This window comes from Magnolia sinica, chromosome 2, assembly GCF_029962835.1.
Source record: "Magnolia sinica isolate HGM2019 chromosome 2, MsV1, whole genome shotgun sequence".
Classification (NCBI taxonomy): domain Eukaryota; kingdom Viridiplantae; phylum Streptophyta; class Magnoliopsida; order Magnoliales; family Magnoliaceae; genus Magnolia; species Magnolia sinica.
In genome coordinates this window covers 95,134,050-95,151,107 of record NC_080574.1, presented here as the reverse complement: position 1 = coordinate 95,151,107, position 17,058 = coordinate 95,134,050, and the positions used below count along the sequence as shown (strand labels likewise).

The window sequence follows — 17,058 nt, the reverse complement described above, 5'->3', positions numbered from 1 at the left end:
GAGGGCAACTTCATCCTCTTCACAGGGTGCAAATTGCTAAACACAACTGCAAAAAACAACAATGTTAGTATATAAAGAAACTGAAATTAAGGAACGATGAGCAAACCCAACTAAAGCAACATACCTAGTCTCGGGGCGACCTGGGTTATACCAGCTTGGAAGAGAGCTAAAGGAGTGGTCAGCTTCCTCCAATTCCTCAAGGCAGGCTTCAACAGTCTTGTGCAAGCAATGCGTTGGAGCTATGACAAGGAGAGCTCGAGCCACACGCAAGGGAAGACAATTGTAGAAATCAAAAGCAAAAATCAACACAAATCCAAACCAAATTCAACCTACTTCAGTTCAACAACACCCGACCTAGAGTCATAAACTCGGCAGGAACATTAATCGTTGAGTCTTCCCACGCCCTGGATATGAAGAACCATTTATCTTTCCACCCTTTGTTGGACATAAAGTTGTCAGTTATGAGGGCCTGGCCATGGTTGACCTAGGCTAAAAAATAGTACCTGCCCAAGTTCACGGAGTTAATCTTCACCCTGTATAGATACAGGAACTCATCCACCAATAGCTCGAAATGACTGAGCTGCTGCCAGAGGACGTAAGTTCCGATCAACAACCTCCAGGCATTCGAGATCAACTGACTTAAAGCTAACCTTAAGGTAGACACAACCCTCTAGACGACTAGGTGTAAGGGAAGACAAAGGCCACATTGCAGAGCCATGACATAAATGGCCAACTCACCCTCACGAGGTTGGCTTGGTACTTCTCCTACTCCGGGTGCTCTAAGCACCAACGACTCAGGATCTGATAATCTCCCTCATTCGAGCCAGGTCGGCCTCTGTCATGGTGGACCCAAAGTGTCAACCTTCCTAAGCTCAGCATGAGAACTTCCCGACCCCGGTTGAGCTCCCTCCTCGTTAACTCCCCGGTACTCCTTCATTTCGTCCCAAAGGTCCAAGGAGGACGGAAGAGGTATATTCGCCCGAGTGTCCTCGTTTGAATGGTATGAATCATTGTGGAAAGCCCCTAACGCCGACCTAAATCTAGACCAGTTTGACATCCCAACCAAATAAGAAAGGAAAAAACAGGCCAGAAAAGGAAAAAATAGATCGAAAAAGGAAAAACCACTGGAAAGAGGGAAATGAAAAGGATTTTCGACTTACCAGAAATCGCCTAGTCCGGTGGAGAGCAAGAGAAATGAGAGAAGTGAAGGGCTTTGGGTGTTCCTCCCCCCTTTATATCCATGCCCAGCCCAGCGCAATTATGGCCTGCAATCAATGCCTCGGCACGAGGGGCCGCAACGTCACATGCAAACGTCCCCCCTGTGGACCACATGGCGGGCTCTCAACCCAAGACCGATCTTGAACACTAACCCACAGCCAACTGGCACCCAACTGTACATTCGGCAATCAAACAACGTTGTCTCTCTTACCAAGCCAGAAATGTTATCATCACTGACTTCGCTTTAAGCCCCGCGCTCACCGCCTTCCCATCATTTGTAATGATAGAGTGATCTGCCTTCTCGACGTCCCGACCTGTTCAACGATGAAGTTTTATCTGATCTCGAGTTCGATCCCAAATTCAGTCTGACCTAGGCAAATTCGATCTACTTATTAAGTCCACTATGCGAACTAGAAAGTAGGGGCTTACTATTATGGGAAAAATGGACCGACCAACTAATGTAAACCAGGTTAGCACTTCAAACAACAGGAGGCACGACCCAATGGTCTGACCCTCATCTCCTCGACCAAGTTTAGAAAAAGGTCGGGCTCAACCTCTCAACATAGTTAGAATAATCATTGACTGACCATGCTCTGAAAGACAATTAACTACTCACCTTAATCGCGTGAACCAAGTCGGCAAGACCCACCCTCTATAGGATCTGACCTGACCTCTATCTCGTCTATCCACAATCTCAGCCGAAGATCCAGGAAACCGATTCCAATACGGCTCTACTCGGGATTCTAGCCAAGGATCCAGAGAGATCCTCCTGCTAAGAAAGGACTTCAAATCCTACTATGACTCGTCCCTACCAAAACAGGAGATGCATGCACTCTACACCACCGCCTCTCCCCATCTATAAATAAGAGTACCCCAATGGTGAAAGGTATACACAATCTCTAACCCAAAGTCCTCCATTCAACTGAGACCTAGATTCCATACCTGACTTAGGCATCGGAGGGTCCCCTACACGAGCCAGGGTCTTCCTTGTCAGTTCTTTGTGCAGGTTTGTCAAACTAGGGAGGGCTAAACATTTTCTTTTCTTTTTAAAATTTTTCTCATTTGAACTTCAATTACATTTATCTTGATTTAGAACAATATGTATGGCTTTGCAATTCCTTGCTCTCTTTTCGTAAAAGTAGTAGGTATTGTTTCCTCTTTTGTGCATTTAAAAGTGACCACCATTTGTAGTTGAGATTCCATGAGTAGGATTGAATTATGATTGCTAGATTTCCCACCAAACCCATGCGAGAGGATTTCCATGATCCTTACTTCAAGAGTGGGTCATTGCTCATTAATCCATACTGTTTGTCCGAAGGGCCCCACCATTGATCATGGAACATGCTCTAAAATCTCCCAAATTATAACTATCCTACCCATTCTTCTGTTATATGTAAGCCTTGCCACATTTCTTCTTTAACATCAGTTTGCAAATGTGTTGTGGTGACACCAACCTCCGTGGTGGCAGGAGTCGATGGGGCCGATCGTGATGTATGTTTTTTGTCCATGCCAGCCATCTGTTTTGTTAGCTCATTTTAGGCCATGAACTCAGAATTGAAAATTAGGCAGGTACATTTCTTGATAGCCTCCACCTCTTATGATCAAAATGGTTCGTGGGAATTGGAAGAGAGGAATCTAAATGTTTATCTTGATATTATTAGGTCATTATGTTCTACATCTCGCTTAGCTCATTATCTAATTCAACAAGAAGGAGATGTTATTCAATCTCAAAGGAATTTGATGCGGACATTAGTGGTGCACCATTTACACTGTAACAGAGGAGGAGGCATTGCCAATAGAGTACCGGAGTAGAGGAGTTGATGTGGATGGACACCGGGTCCTTCGGACCCATTTTCTGACATGATATGAGTGCAGGAGCGACATGAATGCACTCTAACCATAGGTACATGGGACAGATTTCACACCCTATCATGCGGGTGTTTTTAGTTTTAGGCGTTTTTTGTTCTTTTCCTTGTTTTCAGGGACTTTGGTGCACTCTTTTTTTTCTTTTTTTTTTGCTTTTTTGGTATTTTTGTTATTTTTCTCATTTTCAGGAGCTTTAGTGCACTTTTACTTTTTCCATGTCTTATATACACATGAGGAGAAATCCTATTTTATTATTATTGAATGAATAGAAATGTGTTTTCTTTCTTCCTCTTTTACCAAAGAGATTAAGGTTTCAAGATTAGCCCTTGGGTGTTGAGGATACCACCCGGTTTCAGATTATCCTTCTTTCCAAATCTTCGAGGTGCAAAAAAAGTAAGAATCAACTGTCCTTTTCTTTGATGCCCTAGAATTCATACTCCCTCTCATCTCAAACATATCTCTCTTCTTCATCCCTTTCGTTCCTCTCTAGATATACCCTTTTGATTTGAACAAAAAAGAGGGATCGCTAATAAGGAGAATTGGATCCCAACTTTATTATGGACTAACTTATGGTAGATCTGAGATATCGTCATATCCCTAGACCCTCCATTTTTATTGTTTACGTGATTCTATCCTAAGAGGCACTCTTCAACCTAATTATACATGCATATATGGTTAGGTCATCACATGTCTCTGCATCAGAAATGGTGTGAGTAGTTGCATTTGTATTAGATAGGTGGTTTGCCATTGCAGCCCACCTCCTTAACAGTAAGCATTTTAATCTCCCTTTTTCATCACTACCCTACATGTGGCGCATGAGACTGAATCTTCTGGGATACCAAGTAAATGATCCATACTGCAAAAATGTGGCAGTTAGATGATCTTAGTCATTGAAACTATGTGAATGATTCCTTCCAAATTAGAAGAAATTATGGAAAAAGAGTTTTTCTTTTCTTGGGGGGTTTTCTTCAATTGAAAATAAGTTGTTTTTGAGAATATGAATTAACATCCACGAAAGGAAGAGAGAAAAAAAAAAGAGACTTCTTTTTACCTTTTTTTGAACTTTTTCTGCTTCTAATTCTTTTATCAGGTGAAAGAAATTCAAAATGCAACAAATATACAGTTGATTTTTTTTTTAATTTTTTTAATTTTTATTTAATTTTTTGTTTTGTTTTTTACAATTGGAAAATAATGACAGATGAAAACCGACACATTTTACTTACGACAACATACTAATTAAACACATCAAGCAAGTTCGAATTGACACGACTAGGTGGCCTCACCCCACAAATAGCCAACCCTCTTCTTCCTCCCTTTTTTTTTTTTTTTTTGCTCTTCTTTTGGTTTGGCTCCACGAACACACAACTTAGGAGCCCAACTCATATTCAAAAGACTAGAATTCAAGCATAAGCCCCCCGAGATCCTTTTGATGAATGAATTCGGAATTTATGCTCGAGCTCCATTATGTGCTATTTACAACCAAAAAAATGAGATCTTGGTGTCACAACATTTTTGTAAAATAGAAAAATGCAACAGACCCGGAGATGGTTTGTAGTCGTCGCTAATCTGGATTTGCGACGGTTTAGACTGTCGTTCTTCCATTGCTTTTTTTTTTTTTTTGGCAAAAATAGTTTTTGTTCGTCTCTTTGTATTTTGGTTTTAATTTTAATTTAGTATTTAATTTTAAAATTTTCATGTACATAGGCTATTTGATGGAAAAGGGTTTGTATTTTTTGACCGGCCCAAGTCAATTTAGTGGGCTAGCACCTAGCAGATTTCAGCCCCAAACCCTTCTTAAGCAACAAAGTTGGACATCTAGGTTTATTCATCGACAATTTTTCCACCATGGTCACCAAGTGGCCCCACCATAGAGACCAAAACGATTCTTCAACAACTATGCCAAAACGAAGTGCAGCCTGTGTTTGTAAATAAATAATGAAGCGTTCCATATTTCGAGATAAACCAGCATGCCATAGAAGAGGGTAGCCAGTGTTTGTTCTTCTCTTTGTATTTTCCGCCACGCAGACTGGTTTTAATTTTACTTTTGTATTTTATTTAGGGTTGTTGTTGCCTGCACTCTGTTGAGCAATCTTGATTGGTAATAAAATTTGCGCTAAATAAATCATGTAATGCAGGGGCATTTCACACCGGGCTCGAGTGGGGTAACCCTTGGGATGCAGGGACACACTCGGGGTGGGCGACCCATGTGATCTGGGGCCCTCGAGCCCATGAGGGAGGTTTGGCCGAGGTCCTAACCCATGAGATGTGGGGCATGGGCTATGAGATAAAGGGATTAATTTGACATACTCTAAAAGTTCAAGCTTTTAGAGTTAGTGGTTAATTGTCCCGCGTCAAATTAGTATTAGAGAAGGAGTGAACACCTCCTGGATACATTCATCCAGTCGAAGCTAACAGATGGCTAGAAAAGTTATTTTTCTAGCTATCCATTATCTTTGTACACTTGTGTCAATTGAAGTTAAACAGCTCGATTTTAGACCAGAAAATCTAAACAAGGTGGCCCATGTGACTGAAAGTTTGGATTTGAAAATTTGTTTAGAGAAGATCTAAACGGTAACTTGACACGCTGGCCAAGGGCTCGGTTTGGCAGGTTCAACTGATTTTTTAAAACTTGGTCACCATTCATGAGCTGTACAAGAAGTGAGAACATTATATTATTCTTGGTGGAAACAACCACTTGATATTACAACATCCCACCTACAATAATGTAACACCAGTACACATATTCAATAAATAACATATAAGGGAAATCAAGGACCTTACTCGCAAGCTCTTTCCAACGGATTTTCTTCTTCTACGCCATGGCCTTATGATATGACCAACCTACCATGAAAACCCTCTAAACTTGTGAAAGAAGATAATACAACCTGCTAAATGGAAACACAATAATTAACAAAGATTTCTTGCCTTTTACATATTCTAGGGCATTTGGGTTGCGCCCTTGGTTGAATATTGAGGTATATGAGAAGGCCAACTGCCATGTGGAGGGAAAGGTGGCAATGGGTTTTTATAGATGGGAGGAAACTTTGGGATGGGGGGCAATGGTATTTTATAGATAGGAGGAAAGTTTGGGAAGGGAGGCAATGGGTTTTTAAAGATGGGAGGGAACTTTGGGATGGGAGGCAATGGTTTTTTATAGATGGGAGGGAACTTTGGGATGGGCGGCGACGGCTTTTTGTAGACAGGAGGGATCTTTGGGATTGGAGGTGATGGCTTTTTATAGACGGGAGGGATCTTTGGGATTAGAGGCGATGGCTTTTTGTAGACGGGAGGGGTCTTTGGGATTGGAGGCGATGGCTTTTTGTAGACGGGAGGGATCTTTGGGATTGGAGGCGATGGCTTTTTGTAGACAGGAGGGGTCTTTGGGATTGGAGGCGATGGCTTTTTGTAGATGGGAGGGGTCTTTGGGATTGGAGGCGATGGCTTTTTGTAGATGGGCGGGATCTTTGGGATTGGAGGCGATGGCTTTTTATAGACAGGAGGGATCTTTGGGATTGGAGGCGATGGCTTTTTATAGATGGGAGGGATCTTTGGGATTGGAGGCGATGGCTTTTTATAGATGGGAGGGATCTTTGGGATTGGAGGCGATGGCTTTTTATAGATGGGAGGGATCTTTGGGACGGGAGGCGATGGCTTTTTATAGATGGGAGGTATCTTTGGGGTGGGAGGAAGTTTAGGCGAAGGAGGGGGAGGACATGGCTTTTTATAGATGGGAGGGATCTTTGGGACGGGAGGCGATGGCTTTTTATAGATGGGAGGGATCTTTGGGACGGGAGGCGATGGCTTTTTATAGATGGGAGGGATCTTTGGGGTGGGAGGAAGTTTAGGCGAAGGAGGGGGAGGACATGGCTTTTTTATCATTGGGGCTGGTGGAGGCTTCTCGATAATGGGCACTGGTGGTGGTTTTGGCTTCTTAAACTTTGGGACTGGTGGAGGGCAGACCTTCGGGGGATTGTAGACAGGAACTTTGGGTGGAGATACCTTAGGTGGGGGCTTATAGATAGGAACTTGGGGTGGTGGAGATACCTTTGGTGGAGGCTCATAGATAGGAACTTTGGGTGGAGATACCTTAGGTGGGGGCTTATAGGTAGGAACTTGGGGTGGTGGAGATACCTTTGGTGGAGGCTCATAGATGGGAACTTCAGGTGGTGGAGATACCTTTGGTGGAGGCTCATAGATAGGAACTTTAGGTGGAGGATTATAAGCAGGAACTTTGGGTGGAAACACCTTTGGTGGGGGCTTGTAGACAGGAACTAGGGGTGGAAATACGTTTGGTGGGAAGGGAGGGAAAACCTTTGGAGGGAATGGGAAGTTTTTGTATGGTGGGTGTGGAATGCTGGGTAAGGGCATAAACCATGGTGAGGGCTTGTAGAATGGAGGTAACTTGGGCAGTGGAGGGAATTTGAAGGACCATAGGAAAGCTGATGTGCAAGTGGCTGTTGTGAATGTTACTTTTCCGGCCAAGCCAAACGTGTATTCTCCCTTCTCTTTTGATTTGAGGACTATCTTGGTGGGCTCGAGGCCATTGTTGGCCAGGCAGGGATCTTGTGACGCGCTGTGGAGCTGTGCAAAGCATTCTTCAATTAATTCTCCCTTTTCATTCACAAGCTCACTAGGAAGTTTCACGTGAAATTTTCCATCCTGGTCGAGTTTCCCAGTTCCTCTTGTCTTGAATCCACCATTTGCGACCTTGCAGTCGATGGCTACACTGAGTCCTGCTCAAGAAAACACAAAGGACATGTTCAGATCAACCTCCTACTAAAGTGTCTTTCTATACTAACAATTATGTGCTTTTATTCTTCACGTTTTATGACTTGGGTGGCACTTGCTAGCACTTCTCGTGCTTTTTTCTCACCAACTGTCGTTCCCATATTTCTAAAATTCAGTAACTTCACTCGAAACTTGGCTGAGTCAACTCAATTCGGATGGGTTTTTGGGCAGAGTTGTCCCATGGACTTAGAATCTACAGACTCGTTCAACTCGTATCGAGTCACTCAGCTTGAATATGGTTTTTCTATGAAAAGGTATGGGGCCAGATTTTATCATGTGACCAAAGAGGAGAAGTCATCTAACCAACAAGAGCAAGCTACTGTTTGATCGCTTTTCGAAACAAGTATAAACAACTACATGGATTCTATTTGTATTCCCTGGATAACATAATGATTATTTCCATTTCCATCTTAGAAAAAAAGATTCCTTGAACTATGCTCATCTGGTTGTTGTTTCTCACCACTTGGTGATGATTCAAAGCGCTCATCAAGCGGGTCCCACCACCATGGCTTGACTACTCATAAATCCCATCCGCATAGAGGATGGCTAGAAACAACAGTCCTAGACCAAGAAATTAAATATGGTTGTAGATGGGAGCTGACAGTTAGCCTCTTCTTTTACAAAAAATCTCTGTAAAATTCAAGAAGAAATGTAGAACAACTCTTATATTTAGGGTTATAAGAGGCAGGTAGCTCTACAAGTACTTGTAGAGTAAAAGCTTATTCTGCAAGGGCTGTGCATGGGATAATTTTGGTGTGTGTATGGCATCCAATCTATCCAGCCAAAATAGGCAACCACGGTGAATTTGGAGGTTTTGGAGTAATCATCATTCTTTTATATGGTGTGGCCTACCTAATGTTGGATGGGCCTGATTTTCGGGACATCTCATCAACGTGGGGGCTCAATTAGGGCCAGTTTGGACACCACAAAATAAGTTACTTTCTAACTTATGTTAAGTAGTTAAGTTTCTTTTTGCACTTAAGTTAGTTTAGTAAACATTACTATATAAGTAACTTATCTTTAAAAGCTACTTGTTTTAAAAAGTTAGATTTTTTTAGCTTTTGAACTTGTGACTTTTCTACTTCTCTTTCTAGCTGTCCATGCCAAAGGAAACTCCCTGACAGTCCATACAATAGGAGGCCCCAAATGTTGGATTGTCAAGATTGAAGGTGGGGTTCATAATGTGAACGGTCCACATAAAAGGTGGGCCCCACATGATGGATGACCCCATATTAATGTGGGCCCACATACGGATGGTCCACATCAATGCTCAGCCCATAATGATAAAAAGCCCACATCCAAAAAAGGCTGGCATGATGGATGACGCACTTTAAAGGTGGGGCCTACATAATGGATGGTCCACATTAAAGGTGGGCTCCACATGATGGGCAGTGAGCATTGAAGTTGGCTCTCACATGATGGATGGCCCATATTGAGGTGGCCCCACATGATGGATGCTCCACATCAAAGGTCGACCTCGATTGATGAATGACCTATGGCATGATGGGCAACCCACATTGAAGGTGCGGGCCACATGATGGATGATCCATATCAAGGTAGGCCCCAGATGATGGATGGTCCAAATCAAAGGTCAAGCCTAATTATGAGCGGCCCATATCCAAGGTAGGCCTTACATGATGGACGACCCACATCAAAGGTGGGGCCCATAAGATGGATAATCCACATCAAAGATGGGCTCCACATGAAGGGCAATGGATATTGAAGGTGGGGCCCACATGATGGACAATAACATTGATGGGGGGCCCCACTTGATGGATGTCTAACATTAAAGGTGGGCCTTACATTATGAATGATGCACATTAAAGGTCAGGCCATAATGATGTGTGGCCCACACCGAGGTGGGCCTTGCATGATGAATAGCCCACATCAAAGGTGGGGCCCACACAATGAATGATCCACATCAAAGGTTAGCCCCTCATGATGGATGATGGATGATGGATGTGAGGGGCACCAACCAGACTTGAGGAATAAATACTTAAGATATTGGAAACCAAACATGATTTTTTTACTTTTTGGTTAATAAATATATTGTTTGACAAACATACTTATAGGCTGAATAAGTAGAAACCAAGATAAACTACTTTTGTCATAAGTAGCTTATCCAAAGTAAATTAGGATCCAAACACCCCCTTAATGTGAAAGCGGGATGGTACACACAACAATGTGGGAACCACATGGTAAGTGGTGCATAAGCTTTTACCGGCAAGGAAATAGATATTACATGGAGGTGAATAACTTATACAAAAAGCAACATAAGGTATAAGTACCTAATCTATAATTAACTTACAATCCAAACGCCCTCGAATAAATACACCATTGACACTATTATCACTGAGTTGATCATCTGTACTTTTGCACTCATTTATGAAGGGATTACGTAGATATCTTTGGGGTCATCATGTTAGGTTTGTCTTCTATTTTACTTCTTAATTTTCATTAATTTAGCATGTTTGATATTGAGAACGTTCATCTGTTTGGGCCTCTCCATAAATGTACATGGCAAGAAACAGACCAGTCGGTCATTTGGTGGTAACATATGCAGTATGGACAGTTGATTCCTCACTAACCATCCATTTTCTACCATGTACCATGTACGAGATTTAACTTTCCAAGTAGGACAGTTGAGGTTTGGTCACCTGTGCAGGTTGAATCTGTACGCTGCTGCTCTCCATCCCTACAATTGACGTAGCTGATATATATATATATATATAGTGGTCCTGATGATCGAATGGACTATCTTGCAAGAAAGCTACCAAAGGGTAGGCACACATGGTGGTTGGCAATAATCAACTGTTTTTATTAAGACTTACCTACAAAAAGTTGTAGCCAAAAAGCAAAATTGGATATGATAATTAATTTTCAAGGGTCACCCAACAGCAGATGTCTCTTAAGTTCATCAAATCCAAATTTCCGGGAAATCCATGAAATGTCAAGTTTGTGGTGTTCAGGTGAAAACTCAAACAAGGTCCTATTTTCTTTTAAGAGTCCAAGTTACCAATTAATTTCATAAAGTAGCTTGTATTTATGAGGCCCATGGTGGGTTTATCCAAGCCAATGAACTTATGGCTCCCATCATGGATGGACCATTTGCCCAAACTCTCCCAAATTGGAAGATCCTAGACATCAAATCTTTATTCTTTGTTCTTTTTTTTTTTTAATTATATATATATATATATATATATATATTAATTCCTTCCATTAAATGTGATTTGTTTGTGTACTTCTTCTAACCATGCATTTGCATGACAATAATGGGAAGATTAGAGTTGACTAATCGAGATTATATTTTGGGAATGGTTTATCCACGATGAGGACCATCAGATCAATGGCTTGGATAGACCAACCATGGACACCACATCTATATACTAAAGCAAGAAAGTTCCCTCTTTGAACCTAATAGGTAACTCAACCTCTTCTATATATATATAAGATCACATGTTGAATTTCTTTTCTTTTCCTTGCTTTTTTTTTTTTTTTTTGAAGATTCCATATCCCAAGTCAAGCAAATGGTAGTCTAGCAAAATACTTAATGCATTTAGGTTGGCATAAACACATGGGACATGCATGGTGGATCGTAAATGTATGTCACATGGATGGTAAATGGGATATCACGACTTGCAAGATAGTGATGGATTATCACCTTATTACAATATCATCTGTCAAAATTCAATAGGCAATGACATACAGTTACGTTCATCCACTTTGTGCGATTTCCAGTCTGCTCCATATACTTTGGCTGCTATGACACGCCGAAGGCATTTATAATGTAGAAATGGTGGTACGCGGACTCCGTTCAATATATATATATATATATATATATATATATATATATATATATATATATATATATATATATATATACATACGGGAAAAGGTACTATGCGCTTGACCTCACGATTAGCTCCCGTGATGTCGAGCTGTGTGGGCCCCACCGTAATGCGTGTCGATCATCAACACCGTGCATTTGATAGGTTCCCTTTAAATTATGGGATATCCCAAAAATCAGCCGTATACGGAACTCAAGTGGGCCATACCATCTAAAATCATGTAAGACACCGTTAAAACATATAAAAGCACTTGGTGGGGCCCACCTGAGTTTTGAATGCTGCTGAAACTTGGTCTGAACCCTCATCCAAGTGGGACACACATAATGGATCGGCTGGATTTGCAAACCACATCTCGGTGGGCCCAAAAAATGATTATGAATGTTTTAATGGTGCACGGCCCCTCCCCACTTCTGTATGTGATGTGGCCCACACAAGTCACAGATTGACTTGATTTTTGAGATCTACACCCACGATGGAATGGTGCATCTGACTGATGGGGTAGATGTTTGAAACGCATCATGGTGGGGCCCACACAATTCAACCTCATGGGACGGACTCATAGTACCTTTTCCATCTATATATATGGAAAAGGTTCTATACCGTCAAGCTCATGGGAACTCCCCATGAGGTCGAGTTGTGTGGGCCCCACCATGATGTATGTTGAACATCTACCCCATCAGTCAAATGTACTATTCCATAGTGGGCCTGGGGCTTAAAAATTAAGTAAATCCATGACTTGTATGGGCCACACCACATATAAAAGTTGAGAGGGGTTAGTCTCCATTAAAACATTCATAATCATTTTTTGGGCCTACCAAGATGGGGTTCACAAATCCAGCCCATCCATTATGTGTGTCCCACTTGAATGAGGGGTCAGACCAAGTTTCAGATGCATACAAATTTCATGTGGGCCCTGCCAAGTTCTTTTATATGTTTTAGGCATGTCTTCACATGATTTTAGATGGTATGGCCCACCGGAGTTCTATATGCGGCTGATTTTGGGATATCCCATAATTTAAAGGGGACTCATCAAATGCAGGGTGTTGATGTCCAACATACCTCACGGTGGGGCCCACACAGCTCGACCGTACATTATCTTTTTCATATATATATATAAAGAAGGACGCGGATTGCCTGAGGGGTGTCAGAGGAAGTTTTTGCCTTGGTAAGCTAGGTGGGCCACCGTGATGTTTATGAGAAATCCACTCCATCCATCCATTTTTCCATCCTATTTTAGTGGATTAGACAAGAACTGATGTGGATCCAAAATTTCAGTGGGCCACACGAGTAGAAACAGTAGGGATTGAGTGAACATTGTTGAAACATTTGTAGGGCCCCGGTTGTTTTGTATCAGGCTAAGGAAAGTTTTCCTGTTTTCAATTCAACTAGTGGGAATGACCTTATGAATGTTTTGGATAGCACATAAACATTAAGGTGGACCCAAGAGAGTTCCAACAGTAGGCGTTTCTTTTCCCACTGTTTCCTTTCGTGTGTTCCACTTGAGTTTGAGTTTTGGAATTATCCCGCTTTTATTCTTCCGTTTTAAAGTGAGCTGGCAAAACAGATAAACGAGACGGATTTGTCAAAAACTTCCTGATAAGCCCCACCTAGCTTCCGATCAGTGGAACTTCTTGCGACACCCTTTTCCCAGGCAATCCACGTCCATATAAGAATTGCCACAGGAATTCACGCAAGAGATTGATGCAGAGATTTGGTACACATGTAGCACAAGCATGACATCCGAGCTTCTCATCAAGTGGGTCCCATCATGAAGATCCAAAAGTTTAGTCTGATGGAGCAATAAGTAAGCTGCCTGTGAAAAGTGAACGGTTGAAAAAGGGAAAAGAAAAGAAAATGTCCGGTTCAAATTGAACACGCTCACGTGTGGCCCGCATGAGACAGTGGGTGGCCTGATATAGCAATCATACGCGCCCAGATCTTATAAATGAAGAAGCCCATCATTGATCGGGACTCTTCGTTTATTCTGTACCACTGTTTGCAAGAGACGGTTTTAAATCACGTAAATGTATTATTATAGAGTGTGGATAGTCTGTGTTGAAGGCACAGGAAATTCCATCTCGTTGCCTAAATTTGGTCCACGTCATTTCCGATAACTCGGTCACAAAATACGTGGATTTTTTCTCCCCATGCATTGCGTGCTACTTTACCGAGCTTTCCAACTTATCTGGCCCTATCATGAGTTTTGTGTTAGATCCACACCATCCATCAATTTCTTTCAGATTATTATAGATCACAAGCCCAAAATTAAGTAACGTCTGGAGCTCAAGTGAACCATACAGAAAGCAGTGGGGATTCAACGAACTACCATTGAAATCCTTTCAGAGATAACCATGAGGCGTTTTTGCCATCTAACCCATTCATCAGGTCACAAATACATGGATGGAGGTGGAACACGAATATCAACTTGATCAAAGCTTTGTGTAGCCTCAAGACGTTTTCAATGATAGCATTCATTTCTATTTTTTTATGTGGTGTGGCCTACTTGAACTTTGGATCTGACTTGGTTTTGGGCTCATATCCTAGAATAATCTTTAAAAAAAAGTATGGACAGCGTGGATCTAAGGGCCCACGTAAATTTCACACGTTAGGAAATTCCGATGCTTGCTATGTGTGGTGCAGCACATTCCAAGGAGAGAAAAGAAAACTGAAAGGGTTGGGGTCCATCATGATGTATGTAACAGATCCACACTACCCATCTATTTTTTCATACCATTTGATGGCACGAGACCAAAAACAAGGCAGATCTAAGGCTCAAGTAGAACACACTATAGGAAACAGTGGGAATTGGATGCCTACTTATGGAAACTTCTAGGGGCCATAGAAGGCTCTAATGAAGTTGATATTTGTATTTTACCTTCATCTAGGTATGTCTAACCTTATAAACATGTTAGATGGCAAATACGCCTCATGATTATCCCTAAAAAGGTTTCAACGGTGGTTCATTTAATCTCCACTGCTTTTGGTGGTGTAGTTCACTTGAGCTTTAGATGTTGCTTCATTTTTGGCTCATGTTCTATAATAATATGGGATAATTGATGGACAGTGTGGATCTAACATAAAAATCATGGTGGATTCACAGAAGTTTCACACATTAAAAATTGGTTGTGTACGGCGCAGTGGCATACTGGATGGGAGAGAAAATGGGTGTAGTTTGTTGATAGGGTCACCGGAGATGATGTGTACCAATGAAAAACCACAGCACGCGAATTTCCCGAGCCTTTAACACAAACGATCCGCACTCATTATTATGACCTTAGAAGGTTGGTCATCTAGCAAAAACCATCCACATTTGCATTGGATGGTTAGCATTGCCTAACCAAACTGCTGCGGTAGAATCAGACCAAATTGAAGTTTCAAGATAGCAATTTGACGTACTTCTCTACTTAATCGTGACCTTACATTTATTTGTATATTATTGATCAGATGATTAGGATTGTCCATTTAGCGTGATTTTCTGCATGCATGCATGGGGCTGCTAATAGTATAGACTGACATAGCAATCCATGTTGTTGAATCCTCCCACTCTAATTAAGCACCCAACTACATGCTTTACTTAGTTATTTTAAAATTGATGAATTTTAGGAGTAGGTTCTGAATTGGGTTTGTACGGTCTCATGTCCACTTTCACCAGACTCATTTAAAAGTTGGTTTGAGGCAGTGTAGTACTCTGCCATTCTAAAATTTGGGCTTTGGATGGTTGAATCCATCCAACTTAGGTACAAAATTCCAGATGAGGGGAGGACTTTAGATGCTCCAAAACCTTTCTTTCACAAGCAGAATAAGGTGGAAAAGCTAAATGTTTGCTAAAATTAGAGGAAGAGTCAAATTGAAGAAGTCAATAAGAATAAAAAATCACATTGGTCGATGCTTTTTTATATTACCGGCAGGTAGTTATAATAAACAGTCATCATAAGGAAATTTTAATTTGCAGGGCTTATATAGTTTATCTATTCCCCCACTTCAATTTTCTTTTTTATTTTATTTAAAAAAAAAAAAAAAAAAATTTGAAGCAAATCCAATGAGCCTAACGTTAGATCCATATACATTTATAATGGATCGGGTGATCCAATGAATCATCATCAGGTCAACCGGACCATCAGCACTCTCATTAGACTCGAAGAATCTTAGAGAGAGAGAGAGAGAGAGAGAGAGAGAGAGAGAGAGAGTATGAGAAATTCTCATCCTACATGCATATGCCTACTTGGGCGTGCACACACGTGTTTCAATATCAAAGGCGTAGACCACAAAATGACATGATTAGATCAAACCGACAATCCCCGATGTTGAATTACACCATTGAATTTCAACGTTAAGATTGTTTTTAGGACTTCTCTCAACTGTAGATCCTTTTATCAAGTCCAGCAGTTACAAATGTTCGACAAGACATATCCGTTATGGGTCCCACCTTATTTGCAGCTCCAATCTCTCATTTGAATGTAACTGATGTTGGTGGTAAGATTTGCATGGCTTTGAAAGTCTTCAGTGTCAGGTGAGACCAAGACGGTTCATCAGGTGGGCTCAATGTAAGGTGGCCCACAAGATTTTAGAAATTAGATTGTCAGATTAGCATGCTTCCTGAACAGTTGACTTTAATCAAGTATGGCCACTGATCATCATCAAATAAATAGACAGTATGGCAGGGCCCACCAGCTAGAGCATAACATTTTGGTAACACAAGTCTTCAAGTAGAAACCACAGATCAATCTAATCTCAAAAAAAATAAAAAAATAATAATAAATAAATAAATAAATAAAAAGAAGAAAAGAAGATAAGATGAGGATTTGATACCTGAGAATGCATCGCTGCTCTTAATATTGTTCTTCAAACAGTCAGCACATTCTCCAATTCCAACAACCACGGCAGTTTTGTCGTTCTTAGGGGAAGCATCAGACGAGCATAACAAGCTCACTGAAAACAAGGCCCAGAGGGCAAAACAAACGTTTACCCTCATCAAATGAGGAGATGGAGGAGCTCGACCCAAGAGAGAGAAAGAAGAAACTACTCTTAACTCGGGGGTGTACAAACCATTCCATCCACCTCAATCCTATTATATAGGGAAAGGATAGAGTACATGCCGACACTGCCCCTTAATAGCTTCACATGCATAAAGGGCCCTTTAGGTAACGACATACCACAAGTGCAGCCGGTTAGTTGCAAATTTCCCCATTCAATGCTACAAGCCTCCAACTGCACCTATCCCCTCTTTTCATCCTTTCTCACACCTACTGTTCCCGCTCATTAACATTCCTGCCTAAGTATCAGAGTCCACGCTGGGAAAATACCTTTGCCTTTTAGGCTAGCTACCCCAACTTGCATT

General features: G+C 41.4%; 1 protein-coding gene across 4 annotated transcripts; it reads right to left on the bottom strand.

Annotated features, from left to right (window-relative positions):
* Positions 1 to 5,727: 5,727 nt before the first annotated feature.
* Positions 5,728 to 16,774, bottom strand: LOC131237281 (extensin-1-like). Of its 4 annotated transcripts, none has more exons than XM_058234975.1 (3): positions 16,530 to 16,774; positions 6,861 to 7,817; positions 5,728 to 6,752 (listed from the first exon to the last, which is right to left on the bottom strand). In XM_058234975.1, exons 1-3 carry the CDS (start codon positions 16,690 to 16,692, stop codon positions 6,022 to 6,024), a joined length of 1,851 nt encoding a protein of 616 aa, XP_058090958.1. In that variant the 5' UTR covers positions 16,693 to 16,774; the 3' UTR covers positions 5,728 to 6,021. The 4 variants fall into 4 exon arrangements, with proteins under 4 accessions (XP_058090958.1, XP_058090956.1, XP_058090957.1 ...); XM_058234973.1 differs by having other exon boundaries at positions 5,728 to 7,133; positions 7,176 to 7,817; XM_058234974.1 differs by having other exon boundaries at positions 5,728 to 7,215; positions 7,261 to 7,817.
* Between the last annotated feature and the right edge of the window lie 284 nt (positions 16,775 to 17,058).

Coding starts and splice junctions, on each gene's coding strand:
- LOC131237281 (XM_058234972.1), bottom strand. CDS start 16,692: ATGAGGGTAAACGTTTGTTTTGCCCTCTGGGCCTTGTTTTCAGTGAGC. Junction 7,818..16,529: donor GAGCAGCGATGCATTCTCAG/GTATCAAATCCT, acceptor TTTCTTGAGCAG/GACTCAGTGTAGCCATCGAC.